The sequence below is a fragment of the Thamnophis sirtalis genome, unplaced genomic scaffold (assembly GCF_051295495.1).
Source record: "Thamnophis sirtalis isolate CommonGarterSnake01/CBP01778 unplaced genomic scaffold, rThaSir2_p1.2 scaffold_8, whole genome shotgun sequence".
NCBI lineage: Eukaryota > Metazoa > Chordata > Lepidosauria > Squamata > Natricidae > Thamnophis > Thamnophis sirtalis.
The window spans coordinates 52269938-52286651 of NW_028261388.1; the positions used below are offsets into that span (position 1 = coordinate 52269938).

The 16714-nt window shown below is 37.1% G+C and overlaps 1 protein-coding gene across 4 annotated transcripts in view; it reads left to right on the top strand.

The window, feature by feature from the left end:
- Window positions 1-16491, top strand: part of TTC3 (tetratricopeptide repeat domain 3) — a 70155-nt gene extending 53664 nt beyond the window's left edge. For all 4 annotated transcript variants that reach the window (XM_014056239.2, XM_087721648.1, XM_087721647.1 and 1 more), the window contains 11 exons: window positions 1224-1363; window positions 2491-2559; window positions 3286-3382; window positions 4845-4945; window positions 5822-5909; window positions 9093-9197; window positions 10035-10438; window positions 11337-11454; window positions 12392-12619; window positions 13754-13840; window positions 15432-16491. In XM_014056239.2, the coding sequence (XP_013911714.2) occupies window positions 1224-1363; window positions 2491-2559; window positions 3286-3382; window positions 4845-4945; window positions 5822-5909; window positions 9093-9197; window positions 10035-10438; window positions 11337-11454; window positions 12392-12619; window positions 13754-13840; window positions 15432-15545 (1551 nt within the window). In that variant the 3' untranslated portion in view covers window positions 15546-16491. The remainder of the gene's footprint in view (window positions 1-1223; window positions 1364-2490; window positions 2560-3285; window positions 3383-4844; window positions 4946-5821; window positions 5910-9092; window positions 9198-10034; window positions 10439-11336; window positions 11455-12391; window positions 12620-13753; window positions 13841-15431) is intronic.
- The last annotated feature ends 223 nt before the right edge of the window (window positions 16492-16714 follow it).

Here is a 16714-nt window from a genome sequence, read left to right on the forward strand (position 1 = left end):
AGAAAGGGACGGTGTTTTTTTTTTAAAACCAAAATGCTTCGGCAGTGAAGCCCTTTCACAGAGCAAAGCAGAAGAAGGGAGGGGTGTGTGTGTGTGTGAAAACGGAGCCACAGCCGCGCCGCCGCCTGCTCCCCTTCCCTTCCTGCCGGACTTCCAAGCCCAGAGAAGGCGAGGAGCTGCAGAATCCGGGCTTCCTCTCACCTCCTGCTTCTTCCTGGTCGCTTCGCCCATAGCCAGGGGTGGGGTTTTCACGAAGGCGTCCCGAAACCCAAGCAGGAAAAGGGAGAAAAGGAGCCCGAGCCGCCGAGCCAGCCCACTGCCGCGAGGAAAGTGGTGGTCCCAAGCTCTCCCTTTACCGGTAGTTAATCTTTGTAAAATATTTTACGTATACCCCGCCCACTTTTATACCCCGCAGGGGGGCGCTGTGCATGTAAAAAACGCATATAACCCGTGGGTTATATGGGTGAAAATACGGTATGCATATAAAGGGAACCATCATGGTTGCCACTATTATTTGTACAGTTATATGGCCAGCTGTATTTTGTGCCTTTTTTACATTTTTGGCTGAAAAAAACTTTGCCATTATAATTCAAACTATTTGAAATAATATTGTTTTAAAGCCTTTTTCACTGCAACATGGAAGATTGTTACACTAAATTATTAATGTACATCTTAAAAGAAAAATAAGTTGCTTAAGCTGTGTACTATGATGAGCTGTGGTGGTGCAGTGGTTAGAATGCAGTACTGCAGGCTACTTCTGTTGATTGCCTGCTACTAGCAGTTTGATTCTCACTGGCTCAAGATTGACTCATTCTTCCATCCTTCTGAGGTCAGTAAAATGAGAACCTAGATTATTGGGGGCAATATGTGGACTCTGTAAACAGTTTAAACAGGGCTCTAAAGCATTGTGAAGTGGTATACAAGTGCTATTGCTGTTACTACTGTAGTTAAAGTTTCTATTATCCTGAAAATCGGATACTTAAAGAGTTGTTATTTCTTTTGTTATGCAGCAAAGTGACTAAAAACAGTCACTTTGCTGAGAGAGAGGGAGGGGGAGAGAGAGTATTTCAGATGTACAATAATAATTTTACATATCACTGGTTTTCTTTTTAATCCAAATAATTCCTAAACACTGTTTTTTAAAATTCAAACTTGGATATTTTGTTTTAAGAAAGCATTCTATTATGTTCCATGGGAGGGTTTAAATATTTTTTGTTTTACAGCTCAGCAAGAGAGAATTGGATTGGTTTCATCAAGATGCAGAAGTGAACTTTAAAAAATGGCAACAAGAAAAAAAAGAAAAACAAGAAGGAATAAAAACAGGGAAACATAAAGTCAGAAAGCTGATAGAAACCAATGAAACGTAAGTTTATTCTGAAAATGAAAATATGTTCAGGTGGTGAAAAGTTAGAGTTAGGATTACAATAGACTTTAGATTTACATATTTTGTAAATAGTTTGTTTCTGAATATAGGTGGTCCTTGGGTTATAATGGCAATTGCAGCTAGAATTGCCATTGCTAAGTGATGTGATCATAAAAGAACACCACATGACCACATCATTTAGTGAGGGCAATTCCACTAGTTACTATTGTTAAAGGGAGGACCACTTGGATCATAAAATGAAGTCTTCTCTGGACTGAAACTGCCTGTCAGCTTCCCCATTGACTTTGCTTGTGGGAAGGTGGCAGGGAATTTCATAAATCATGATCACATGACTTCAGCTGCCTATGATGGCTGAGGATATATTGTAAGTTCTCCTTGAACAACATGAACAAACACACATACATACATATGTTTTTGCTAAAATCTAGGCACAAACGTATCTAATTCTTCTGGTGCGTCCTTTTCCCACAACAATAACCTTGAGAGGTGAGTGATTGGCCCAAAGTCCTCCAGCAAATTTTTATGCATAAGGGAGGTCTAGAAATCACAGTCTCCTGGTTTTTCGGCAAGCAGGTTAATCATTATAGTAAAATTGATTCTCAAATCACTTTAATGGTATAGTATTCTAGCTGAATAAATATTAAGACATTTTCAATATTCTATCATACAAAATAATGAAAAGTTGCAAAAAGCTCCTTGTTTCTTCATATTTTTATCCTAGAAAAGTTAGTTGTGCTAGTAATTCTACCTCCAACTCAATGTATAGAACAATTGGACGAGTTGCATTAATAAAACTAATAATGTTAGTATATACCGACATAGTTAATGATGTTGTCAAAAATAGGCTGAATGATTTTCTTTTAGGTACACTGATTTGTCTCTGAAAAATGCTAGTCAACATACACAATTCATATTGTTGAATATTATTCTCTGTATGATTCAGTTCTGATCTGTGTATTTTCTTATATGGTTTAATATGGTTATCTAATGTTGAATGTTGGCTGAAAGGGAAAAATCCTGAATATTGTAATATAGTTAAGAAATATTGTATTCAATATCTATATCCATGATATTGCTTGTTTGTAAACATCTCTGTAATAAAACAGATATATGAAAATTATTGATGAGAAGGATAAACAGTACAAAGCGTATTTGGATGAATTTCTGGAGATCTGGTAGGCATAAATTTGCTTTAATCTTTAACTCGATATTTCATAAATTGTTTCATGGGTTTGGTAAATGTATACTTTTCTGTTAAATACTCAGGGATTAATTTCTGGAAAACGCAATTGTTAATCCCACAGTGAAGAAACTGTAATCTTGTCCAAAATTAACAGTGAAAAAGGCACTTTATAAATCAAGCTGAACATATTTGCTGTGTTTAATTAAGCTAAAATTATTTGTTGCTACTTATAAATAACTAGGCAACCTGGAACCCATTGGGTCATTCTTCTTTCCACATATAATATCACCTTATGCTGTTTCCCCTCCCCTCACAACTCTTGGGAGAGCCCTGTTGAAACCTCCTCTCTTCTGCATCTGCCTTGTAGCTGATGTTGAATTGTATAGCACAGCCAGACATTAGGAGATGAGCACAGAAAATGTTTTATGACATTTTATATTATGCCATAAAATGATTTTTATAATTTTTATGTCATAAAGTGTTTTATAGAATTTGCTAATTTTCAATTTCATGGGAGTCATGGGAACTGGTTTGTTAGTGGGTCCATTTGACGTACTTTGATTTTAAAAAAAATTACCCTGTGATTCAGTTTTGCTAGTTAATGCTTACTGATCTATACTGGTGTATAGATTGTATGCGGAATTGATTTTTGTTTTGCAGATATTCAGGCACATAGACATCTGAGCATATGTTAATCATTTTTCACTTTACTTTACAGCAATAGGTTTGAATGTGAAAAAATCAAAATGGAGGAAGCTATAAAGAAGACCCAGGATTATCAGCAAGAATGTGTTAAAAGAGCAATAGCAGCTGAGGTAAAATATATGGTGCTATTTGAACATATTGCTGATTCCTACAAACTGTTTTATTATCTTAATATTTTATCATGTTTGTGATGTAATACTGTTGTCAGGCTCTACCCACTAGGATTTATTAGCAAATCACATATCTCATGATTTTTCATGGCTTTATTTAGTATCTTGGCCAAACTTGGCAGAAGCAGCTTGGACCAGCTGAAAACTTTATTGTAGATAAAAAGGAAGCCCTATATGAGTTGGTTGTCCATTGACAGTGAAAAAATGTAAATGATTTTGTAGTCTTTGGGTTTTAATTTGTGGCTTCTTCCTCTTATCCTTCCAAATGAATGGATAGTTGTCCCAGTACTAGTTGGTCTTAAAGCCGAGTAATTGTTATATCTTTACATAATGGCATCTTTGGCCAGGAGCTACTGGTTCCCCATTTTAATCTCACAACTCTCCCTTCCATTTTCTATTCCCCCTCTCATACATTTGGAAGGATCCTATGTATTTTTCCCTTCTTTCTGCTGAACTTCTGTGGCAGGAAGAGGTGTCCTCCATCTCAATTTTTTCATCATCAGGTACTTTCTCCATTTTAGACTTTTTGTGAGTCCTGGTACCTTTTCTTTTTTGTGAGCAACCTCCCCCAGTTCAGAGTTCTCCTCTCATTTTCAGTGAAAAAACACCTTTTTTCTCATTGCTCATGCATTCTTACTCCTCCTCATGAAGTTCTCCTCCTTTTCAGAGTTAGAATATCTGCCAGATACAAACATTTTATTAAGTCTCTGTAATAAACTTACAATAATTCACAAAATGTTGAGGTTTAAAGTTATGGCTTTTCTTCCTGCCTCTCTAAATTACTGTAATATATTATTTGATGCAGTGCATGGAGGTCCAACTGGCTTCCTGCAACCCTCAACACTGACTCAAGAGGGAAATAATAGAGAATTGATAATTACATATGGGCAAATCAACATCTACCATTCTCATGATAAATACTAATTAAATGTAATAAATTGGCCTGTTTTCAAGACCATTTTAAAATATTTTTGGTACTTTAAGGGGAGGAGGAGCAAACAACTACCATTCCAATTTTTACAATAATAGAAAATGACTGTAATCATCCATCTAAAATATAGCTAGCTGTTTTTCTGCTGAAATTTGGTAGTCAAAATTCAACATGCTTAAAGGCTATTGCAAGAGGCAAACTGTCCATCCTTCCTTCATTTGGGTCAAAATGTTACAATTTAGAGTAAGTTTCAGAGCACACATACAGCTTTAGAGTAAACTTCTAGTTTTTAGTTTGTTGCTACCTTGATTTTTCAAATATATTTATACTGTTATATTTTTAAGATTACGATGTGCAGTAATGAAAAAGAGTAGCGTCATAAGTGTTGGTGATTAGTTATTTTCTATAAAGTTAATGTGATAGACTATTTTCTCTAACTTGGTGCTTACATTTACATTAATATTATTTCAGGTGTCAGTACTTGAAAACTGGAAAGAGAAAGAATTCTATAAACTAAGCAGAAAATCAACAAATGCCAAAGCCAATCTTAAATATCTAAAATTCATGACCAGGTATTGTTTACAATATAGATATTCTGTTGCATATGTGGTTATTGTGAAAGGATACTGAATGGCAATATAAATCAAGGTTTTTGAAATTGTGTCCATGGTGAAAAAGCATTTTAATCTGAATGCAACTGATTTTCTACCATTCAGAGTCTTGCTTCTTGATTAGAAATTTGATTTTTACTAACATAATCCATGGTCTCAAAAGGGATGAAACTCTGCCATCAATGACTTAGCTCACCATTAGCTTTTGGCATTAGATTCTAATTCTAATTCATTAGATTTTAATCCTAACAAATCATATCTCTTACTAAAATTTCATGTTACAGTTGCAACATAGAAAAAAATGTGTCATGTGAACCATGTATCCATATTATTATTTGCTTCATTGAACTTATTATTGATAAAATATTGATAAAATACTTGTTAGCAAATTGTATTGGCCATTTTTTTCTGAAATCCAACAGCTGTTACAACTCATTTTGATGCTTGAAAGGACAAAAGGGTTTGTATTGCTTTTTCTTCGCTTAATCCAAGTAATTCAACATTTTCCCTTTTTCTGCTTAGGCCATGCTCTGTTATTTTGTTTTAAACGTAACAGTACAAAGCCTTGATACTCGTTTTCTTTCAAAAAGTCTTGCTTTTCAAATAATTTCAGCATCTACTTTTTATGTTTCAACCCCATAAACATGATTTTGGAAAGGATGCAGGGGGAAAAAAATCTAATTTCAATATTTTAAGCAGTACTTATATAGCTTGAATTACCAAATTGTCATTTCATGGTTAGAATCATTTTTAATTATGAAAAATCAGGATTATAAATGAATTTATAAATGAATTAATATCAGATTAACTACATAAATTAAATTATACCATTTTCAGTCATTCTGCAACACCTCAGTCAAAATTACAGATTGATTCTTGGGAGTCATTTATTTCCAATATTGGAGAAGAAAAGAAAAAAATAGAGGTAAGTCTCTTGTGATACTTTTTATTCATTATTGTGTTTTGGTAGTGCCATAGTTGAGCAGTCATATCTGAAATAAGAAAATAGAGATATAAACAAGCTCTGTATATCTCTGTAGTTTCTTCACCCCTTCATTTACACAAATGGGAAAATAAACCAGGAATCACAATCATAGCATCCTCTTCAAAGACCGAAACAATGGCTTCAAGGAAGTAGCCTATTATACGTGCTGAGAACCATGATTTAATATCAAGAGTTTTCTGAAAACGAATAAACTTGTTTCAGCTATAACTGGAAGCTATCCGTTTTGGCTTCTCTATTTGTCATCCTGCTTACAAAGGAAGGAGTAATGCAGATACCTGTCCAGACATACCTGATATGTGTAAACTTACTCCTTGCAAAAATTACTTAATACTGCATTGCTTATTTTATCTGTTTGAACAATACATTTTCATAATGCTGTGGTTTCATCTACATGAGACAGCTGGATGTAGTCTTTTGCTGTCATGTGGTGCAATATCTTTATGCTGATGATATTCAGTTGTGTATCTCCACCCCTGACCAACCAAGTGATGCTAGCCAAGTACTGACTCAGTTCCTGAAGGGAATAAGCATTTGGATGGGGAGAAATTGGCTTCAGCTCAACCCATACAAGACAAGAGTAACTCTGGATTTTCCCTCTTCTTGGTTGTGATAGAATGTCGTGCCAGGGCTGCAGTAACCCAGATAGAGCTGGTACACAATTTTGAGGTCTTTGTGGATTCACAGCTTGAGGAGACGGAGCAGCTATGGCTGGAGCAAGGGAGTGTTGCACAGACCTATCTTGTATGATATTTGTGTGCATTCCTGGATTAGGAGGCTGACTCATAGTCATTCATGTTTGGTCAGTTCCTGGTTGGTTTATTATATCGCACTCTACATCAGATTGCCAGTGAAGACCATCCAGAATGTAGCAGTAATGCCACAGTTATGGGTGTTCCATATTTTGCCCAAATTATACCACTGCTGTACAAGCTGCAATGGCATCCAGTTTTTTTCTAAGTACAATTTAAATTTCTGGTTATCACTTTTAAAGCTTAGAGAGTACAGGGCCAGGCTACTTATAAGACTTCCTCTCCCTGAGGGTATCTGCCTGTCCCAAGTCAGATAGAGTGGGTTTGCTCCATGTCCCCTCTCTTAAATGTTGTCATCTAGTGGGGTCTAGGAAGCATGCACTGTACCTGCCTCTGCTTGTAGAAACCCTTCTTCAGTGATCTGGCAGGCTCCCATTCTCCTTGCCTTCCAGGAGGCCTGATGAGGTGGCTTTTTCACAAGTATTGAAATGGGATAATGCTATAGTACAGCTTCATAGTGCACAAATGCATGGGATAGTGATGCCTTGGGATGCAGTGGTGTTTTTGTCAATTTCATTTTTGGTTTGGGTTTTTTTGGGGGGGAGGGGTTTACTTGTGTTGTATTCTGGCCAGAGTTGTTAGTATAATATGTGTGGCTCAGGGACGTGCAGTCACTAGAGGCAGGGGAGGCGGGGCCTCACCAGTCTCCTGAGGTAAAGGAAAGAATTTTAAAGAATTTTTTAAAAATAATTAAAGCCAGGGTAGTTGCTACCAAATTCCAAGTCACAGTGGCTTGGTGTCTGCTCAGTGTTAACTATGGGAGGAAGCCAGAGAACTCGGTGCCTCCTTTGCATAAGGAATTTTTCGCCTTTTAAAAGTTAAGACAGGGTTAAAAAGCAAACAATTTTGTATGCAAAGGAGGCACTGATTCTCCCGCCTCCTGATCTGGGAGCAGCGAATCATGCCTGTGCAAGGGCACTTGAGCGACTGCGCAATCTAGCAGTTTCCATCGAGGGTGATTCTGGAGAGGTTGCTCTGGGCCGCCAGCCGCTGTTTCTTCAGCAGCAATTTCTTCTCTGCCCGGCATTTTCTACTGGGCGGCTTGGCGCCTTTGCTGCAGACCAGGGACTTGGCGGCTCCCGCAATGCAAAGTGCCCTGCCTGGCACTTTGCATCGCGGGAGCCGCCAAGTGCCGACATTCTCGCTCCCCTGGCCTGCAGCCAGCCCAGCACCGAGCGGGGAGGAGGAGGAGGAGGAGAAGAGCAGTGAGTCCTTGTGCCGGCCGGCTGGCCAGGTGGGGAGCAGGTCGGGCGGGGGGGTGGCCGCTCAGATGGTCCCCGCCACTGCTGACAGCAGCTTGGGTGTCCCGGCACCGTCTGAGCTGAAGAAAGCAGATGATTGTTCGTCGGAGGAGGCGGGGGGGAGCAAGGCGGTGGAGCGTGATGGCGGCGAGAAGCAGCTTGGACGGAGCCAGCCCACCCACCCTCCACCCGACCTGTTCCCTGCCTGGCCAGCCGGCCGGCCGGCACAAGAATTCACCGCTCTTCTCCTCCTCCTCCTCCTCCCTCCCCCCCGCTCGGTGCTGGGCTGGCTGCAGGCCGGGGCAACAGGGTTGTTCGTCGGAGGAGGCGGGGAGGCGAGGCGGCAGAGCGCGGCAGCGACAAGAAGCAGCTTGGATGGAGCTAGCCCACCCACCCCCGCCCGACCTGCTCCCTGCCTGGCCGGCCGGCTGGCACAAGGACTCACCGCTCTTCTCCTCGTCCTCCTCACTCGGTGCTGGGCTGGCTATATATATATATTTTAAAGTCACAACCCCTGGTATGTCCCAATTATGGGAGGAAGCTAACTGCTTCCATTCTCTGTCAATCGGCTCGTCACAAGAGTCCATCACGACAGAAACCCAATATTTTTACTGTTGTCTTTGTTATATTTGTGTTTTAACTTCTCTCTCTCCTTTATTTATTTATCAGCACAAATAAAACACACACACACACACACTTAGTAGAATAGTTTACATCCTGGAACAAATACCTCTGACACCATGAAACATCAATATCTGCCTCAGGTCCTAAACATCTCGCAGACTCTGCAACCTAATCATAATAATAAATAACAGTTGAGATTAGTGCTTTACCTTGTGGGATATTAATTTCTCTCTTTTTTAACTAATAAAAAGAGTCTTGCATGTGTCATGACATCATTTAGGAACCAGGTGTTATGAAATTAGCCTAAGAGTCAGGAGTTCATTATATAGTTTTTACTGATAGATTTTATTTTGGGCTTTCAGCTAAGTAAGTCTACTCTTGATAGAAAATTCTGATCTAAGAATATTAAAGATATCTCTTTTCCACAGAGTCAGTTTGAAGAGAGGATTTATGTAGTAAAAAACGGTGATCTCCTAAATCGTATCACCCCAGTAGAAACTGGAGATCTTCAGCCACCTACTGGTTTGTCACTAGTAAGTTATTTTATGAGTATTTTTATATACAAAATGAACAGATCACTGCATTATCACAGTTGCACATTTGAAGGTTTACAGTTCTGTAACTTACTCAGATTTTTTCAGAGAAGTTTCCTCATGTACTGGGACCTCTAGAGTTCTTTTTCCTGTGGGAATATATACAATAACAAGAAACAGGTATCTGGCATTACCAGCTGTTTTGAACAATGGAAGGCTGAGGCATAAACCAATAATTCTTAAGGATCCAATCTGAGTCAGTCACCAGGACCAGAGTTTTGGTCTTCCAAGCTTTCTTGCTGGAGCCCATCCTCAGGAAACTTCTCTCTAATATTTATGTGTAATATTTATGTGGTGTCTTGTTGTGTGGCTTTTAGTTGTTAATTAGGGTGATGGTGGCTGGCTATTAAGTCATTGATCGTTGTACCAACTTAGATTGGATTCTGCATCATTATCCTGGGACATGTATATTTACCTTTATTTGTGAGAATTCTTCAGCTTTTTGTCTAAATTGCTGTCATAAAACACCATTTGAATGCCCAGAGATTGAAATTAAAATAAGGCTTTGATAGTATAAGATTCATTGTTCAACAATGAACAATAAAGACTGATAGGTTACAATATTTGGATAGAAAATCTCAGCCCCCGTTCTGCTAATATTCTTCTGTGTTGAATCATATGCAGAGTAGATAGTGGTTGATAGTCTGAGCAGTTTTTAAAATTATAAATAAATACAAACTTCAATCTCAAGCTATTTCTTGTGGCAGAAACAGTTTTAGAATGCTTGGAATACTTTTTCTCATCATATCTGATCTTTGTGCTATTTTTTCTCTTTAGGCAACTCTTGAGAAGTCTCCTATTAATGATCCAGCCATCATAATGTGTTCAGCTGCCGCTCCGCAGTCTGCTCCATTTTCACATGTTAATGACAATTACTCCTTATCTTCCAAAGCTAAAACTCACACTGGCAATAAAAATCAAGAGGCTCCTTCAGATAAAGACATTGGAGAACTGCCTGCTGAATGCAGACAAAGCTCACTTTCTGATAAAGTATGCTTGCCTCAATCACTAGGAAATTCAGGAAGACGTCTTCAGAATATCCAGCCACTGCATAGCATTTTAGAGGAACGAGCAAGAGCTGCAGAATTGGACTCTGCTACAATTCTAAACAAGCCAATCCTCAGAAAGCTATCTGAAAATATCATTGACCAACTTAGAATTATATTTCCATACCACACAAGGTATATCTACAGTAGAAAAAAATGGATAGCTCGCACTGTAGTTAAAAATCATGTTGTGTGCATGTGTAAAATCTAGTTAGAATTGTACAATGTATAATTTAAATGTACTCTGGCACAAATTTTTAGAAATAGTTAACTATTTTTGCTTTTCCTAATATGATTTAAAGTTAAGAGAAAATTTGAAATGGTTCTTCTTGTCATTATCTTAAGCAATTTTTAATGCCTGAAATTTGTGGGGTTTTGAACTGTGGTTCAGTATGGGCACAAAATTAAATGGTGCCAGTGGTGGGTTTCTGTTTTTTTTACTACCAGTTCGCTTGCATGGGCGACGCTTCTGCACATGCACAGAAGTGTCCGGGTGGATGGGCGGAGCCACTCGCTGCCGCTACTACCAGTTCGCCTGATCTGGGCCGAACCGGGAGCAACGCATCTCTGGACAGTGCTTTTTGTACCATGCTGCCTATTACCATGTTTCTATTTTTTTCTTAAGATTCTATTCTTAGGATATTTTTAAAATAGTAACAGTATAGTAAATCATTATTATATAGAGTCCTTTGCCTGGGGTTCAGTTATATGTGACCCTGTTGCACAAATTCTTCTGAAACAGGAGTGGGAACTAAGTATTCATGGGATGAGTTATAACACTTAAATTCAGAGTGGAGTCTTTGTTTTATCTAAAGACCTGTGGATGTCTTAAGTTTTCAATGTTTCTAGGATGCTTTAAGGTAAAGAAATAGTAAGTGGCTATTTTAAATATATATATATTTTCTTGAGAATACTAATGGGGACGGGGCATAGAATGCAATTCAGTTGTAGATAATCAGGTTTTCTAAAATATTTGTACAGTATTTATCTTCCCGCAAAATATCTGAATACCTGTGTTTCTTCTCTCCTGCAGTTCAGATTTAGAAAATTTTATAAAAGAAGTCAATGTCAAAAACCGAAACAAGTTGAGCACAGATGAGTACCTAAACAGGGTAACTGAATTTATCTTGGATCATCCAAACACAAAAAAGGTAATTTCCAGAAAATGTTAATGTAGCTATCAAGAAACCCCCATACAATACATATGATACACTATGGTATATATGCTACTGATAATTGCTATTGATAAATTCACAAAAGAAAATCTAAATTGACTCATTCATGTTCTACCTAAGGTGGGAAAAATTTAGGTTGTTCGGTTATCATTCATTCTGAAATATGTATGCGAGTCCCTGTAGTTAAGTCACATTCATATCAAAAGAGAAGTGAACAATAAGTCTTTTTCTGTTGTAGCTCAAAAGACTCTGAATAGCTTCCCAAGCAAGTTATACAGGTAGTCATCGACTTAACAACCACAACTGAGCCCACCATCTCTGTTGTTAAGTAAAACGTCTTTGAGTTTTGCCCCATTTTGCAACTTTTCTTGCCATAGTTAAGTGAAACATTGAAGTTGTTAAGTTAGTAATATGGTTGTTAAGTGAATCTGGCTTCCCCATTAACTTTACTTGTCAAAAGGTCACAGGTGATCACATGACCCCAAGACACTGCAATCGTGATAAATGAGTCAGTTGCCAAGCATCTGAATTTTGTTCATGTGACCATGAGGATACTGCAAGTCATAAGTGTGAAAAATGGTCATGTCAGTTTTTTCAAATCTGCTATAACTTTGGTCACTAAGTGAACTGTTGTAACTTGAGGACTACCTGTATAGGTTTTTCATGTTTCATTTTTATTTGGCATTCAGTATGTGTTATCAGAGGGATTTTGTTTTTGCTTAGACATTTTTTATCTTGGTGCTATTTTGGAATGCTTATTACTGATATGTTCTCTTTTGTTTGCTTTTTGCTTTTGCTTCAAATAATCATTTATTTTTAATTCATACAGCATATTTGTCAACTGCCTAAACATGCAAAAATAAAGTATAAATTAAAAATATGTTACTAATACTTCTCCATTATGTTTTTAAAGGTTCTTTCCTCTTCTGGAAAAAATGAAAAGTTATCCTCTTGTACTTCAGGAGAAAATGGAAGTCATACTCAAAAAGTATTAAACACATTGATACAAAATAAACCAAAATCTAAAGCTGCTAATGAAAAGAAAAATAAAACTAGACTTCCACCTCAATCAAATCAGATGCCATGGAAAAATATTGGTGAAACTTCAAAATCAAAGTGGAAAAAATCAAATGATGCCATTGTAGGTTTTCTATGAAAACTATTGTTTTGATAAATCACTTAGATAATTGGTGTTATTTTAGAAATGTCATATATATTCTTTCCAAAGCCCTTTAAAATTTTTAAACATAAACTTTTTATTTTTCAAGGTCTTAGAATAGTTTTCAAAATGTAGGCAGTGTCTAATATAGAAATCAGAGAATGAGCTAAATTAATCAATTTTCAAAATTCAGATTTTTTTTCAAAGTTGAATTGAGTAAAAGTGAACACTGTTCCATACCAATATGACATGGGAGGTTCCAAAATCTTATTAAAGACTGGAATTAAAATTTTCTCAAAGGTTTTGTCAAGTGGAAATAACCAGGAACAGAAGTTTAGTTCTAAGCACTTCTATTTTTTACATGCTATCCATACACAAGAATGTGATCTAATGGTCAAGGCAAATTGGTGCTAGATAGATAGTCAATGGAATTCAAGGAGTGGGGGGGCTGGACTTGGGTCTCTTGTGGGAGCATTGCAATTCCATACTAATGACACATATGATCCCACCTTCGTCATCTCATATAAATTTTAATGAATAACTGAACAATAATGATATAGCACTATTTTTTCCACAAATGAAATAGTTATTAGAAAAATAATATGTTGCATGAAAGATAACTTTATAGGAATTGGGATGGGGGAGCCATATAATTGTAAAGTACATAATCTTCATTGGTTCTCTGAACCCGTGTCTTTTCCTATGCTCTTTAATGAGCAGAATTCACTTATAGAACTCTGGATGCAATATTTTTTCTAATCTATTGACACTGGGTTATAACGTTTATTCTAGACTTAAGTAAATAAATTTTGGAAAGCCTCATGGATTAGAATGATGCCTTTTTATTTTGATGCTGCTAAATTTGTTTAAAAGGTAATTGAGTCAAACCGCCCATTTGGTTCAGACTTGCTGAATCAACTGCTTTCAGGAGATCACACACTGACTTAAGTCTGCCACTTTAACAGCAGATCATGGAGATTTTTATGCATGTAAAATATTAGATATGGCAATTACTTTTTGGAATTTTTTTGAGAGCCTGTATTTATTTTCTGTTAATGCACAGCAAATCAATAATTTTTGAAGTAGTTTTGAAGTGACAAATGCATTTTTCTATAGGATAATGATCCATGTGTAATATGTCATGAAGAGCTAAATTCAAATCTGTTGCATGTTCTGGATTGTGGACATAGATTTCACAAACTGGTAAGTGAATTATCAGCATAGATTTTTATTTGTTCCTTGCAACTTTGTAAATGACTAGATAATTGCTACTGTGTTGCATCAATTTTTAATATAATCATAATCTTTGCAATATATACTTAGGGAACTTGCTCTTAGGGAGCAAAAACACAAATTATATTGTGGAAGTTGAAATCATCTTGGTTTCCAGAACCAGCCTTTCACTGCTCAGGCTGATACGTATAGCATAAAAAATATTTTGGTATGTTTAATGTGATCTACCTCACTTAAGAAATGAGTTTTTCAATTTCAAAAATGGGTATACCATAATTGTATGGAAATATAATGCTTCCATAGCATTATGTATTATTGCAGTTGTACTTTTAGATAGCTACAGTATTGCTTTTCCTTAGGATAGGCAGGTCAGTATGTTGTCTTTCACATATCAGCACCAAAAACTATGAGCAGAAAGATGCTTAAATAATGTGAATTTTCTGTACCATTTCTTTGTGGACTCTAAAATACAATATCCTCCACTTTCCTTGAGATCCCACAATGCCCAGTAAAGTAGAATATTTCTTTTTGAAAGCCTCACCTGCAGAAACTTACAGAATGTTTCTTAAACTGGTAATTCTTGACATTCCTCAAGGAAGTACAAGGTTTTCTTCTCTTCCAGAGCCCTGTCAGTGATATTCTTCAACTTCCCTAAAACTGGGATGTTGGAGACTGGATGATAGTAATTTAAAATGACCAGTTCAGGGATGGCACTTTAAGAAAGGATTGCTTTTTTCATATTAGACAGGAGGAATAGCAGTCTGTTTGGAAGTGGCAGAAAAAGCAGCCCACAGGGTGAGAATTCAGAGGTTTAAACCAAGAAATTGCAACTGTGAAACACGTACTTGGTGCCGGAAACTTTTTGAACATAATCTCAAAAAAGAATCACTAAAAAGAATCACTAAAATGATGTATATGATTTGGAGAATGGTGGTGCAGCCTTCTCGCAAGATTTCAGGCCTCAGAAACCTTCTGAAGCATTGTGAGAACAGTGTGCATTATTTGGAGGGTGACGCAAATTACCTCAGGAAGAAATCCTGGCATGGTTAGTAGCTTCCTTGCACAGGCTCAGGCCAGGCCCATTTCATCAGCAGTGAGAGGAAGGCAGCAAAGCAGCATGCAGAACACAGTAGAGCCTGGAGGGAGTAGGAACAGCTGAGGCATGGCATTGTGTTGCTGGTATGGCTGGCCAAGTCACGGGGCATGAGGTGGCAGTGGTGCTGGGCCTAAGGTAAAGACTGGGTGATTGGCAACTAGCTGAGACTGCTGAAGGCCCTGGGGATCTATTTCAGTTCCAACACTGGCCATGAAGTTCTGCGGTCCAGGGCAGCCAAAAGGGCAGGCAGAGATTTGGGCGGGGGGGGGGGGGAGTTAAGGCACCTTTGTGGACTGCTAAGCACCAAATTTTTTTCATATGATTGCAGGGGTGCAGACATTAATTTTGGAGGTTTAAAATATTTTGTTCAATTTTACTTTATTTTTTAAGAGCGGATTCTTCCCATATTTCATAGCCCTATATTTTTAATCAGATATTTGTACAATCTTTTTATGTCTTATATAGTGTATTGGGCCATGGATTAAGGAGCACAGTACATGTCCAACATGTCGGCGTCACATACTTTTGCGAGAAGATTATCCTGAGCTTCCTGGACGAAACCAAAAAAACTTAAAATAATGCAATATACAGATTAGCAAGAATGATATTTAGATTATTTAAAATCATGATAATAAAATTATATATTAATTCTGTTCCAGTTATTTCCAGTATATTGTATTTTAAATTACCCCTCTGTAGCTTGAGGAAAATATATACATTTAGCTAGTTCCGCCATTTCCAATGAGTCAAGATACATGGTGCAACATTATATATATCCTGTTGTTAATCTGTGTCTGTACTTTTGGCAGAAATATGTAATTTATATATCTGTATTAGCTATTTTTACTATATTACAGTAGAGCAGTTCAAAAAGTTAACAAAATATATCTAATAGATATTGTCTCTTTAATAAAGAACATAATAAAATTGTCAAGTACAGATTTGTTTAGTTTTACTTGTTAGTTTATAAGACTTTAGTCTTTATACCTTCAATTAGTTATTAGTGAGCAATGCTATTCAGTACATTTGGAGCCCGATTCTTTTAGATTTTCACAGATAACCTCCTCTTTAGAAAGTAATCTTAATTCATAAATTGTTTAGGATGTAATCAATACACCATGATTTAAAGTCATTATTTAATGCGATGTGTGAGTGTGCAAGAGAGGTAACACGACTCCAAAATTTCTTTTGGTAAGCAACATGCTTGTTAAATTTATTTTCCCATTTTATGACCTTTCTTGTCACTTCAGTGTAAAATTGTGTAAAACAGTGAAGTGAACCTGACTTCCCATTAACTTTGCTTGTCAGAAGGTCACAAAAAGTGATCACATGACTCCAAGACACAAACTCATAGATACTGAAAAGTATCTGGATTTTGCTCATGGGATGCTGCAAAAGTTGTGTGAAAAATGGCCACGTCACTTTTTTCAGTTGTGTTGTAACTTCAAATATTCACTAAAGGAAATAAGTCGAGGACTACCTGTAGTTCTTTCTTTTCTCATTTTTAAATAAACTAATAATGTTTTTTTAGTCTGTTTTTGCTTGTTCATATGATCAGCTTCACTGATGATAATTTGGTTACACATGCTTTCAATGCCTGAAACCATAAGGCTTATTTTATATTATAGATCACATTAGCTGGATTCACAAAATCAAATAGCAAAGCACAACCACACATACCAAGCCTGGGCACCAGCAAGCATAGCAAAACGGGCTCACTTAAATTAAGACATCCTAGTGGGTATTTA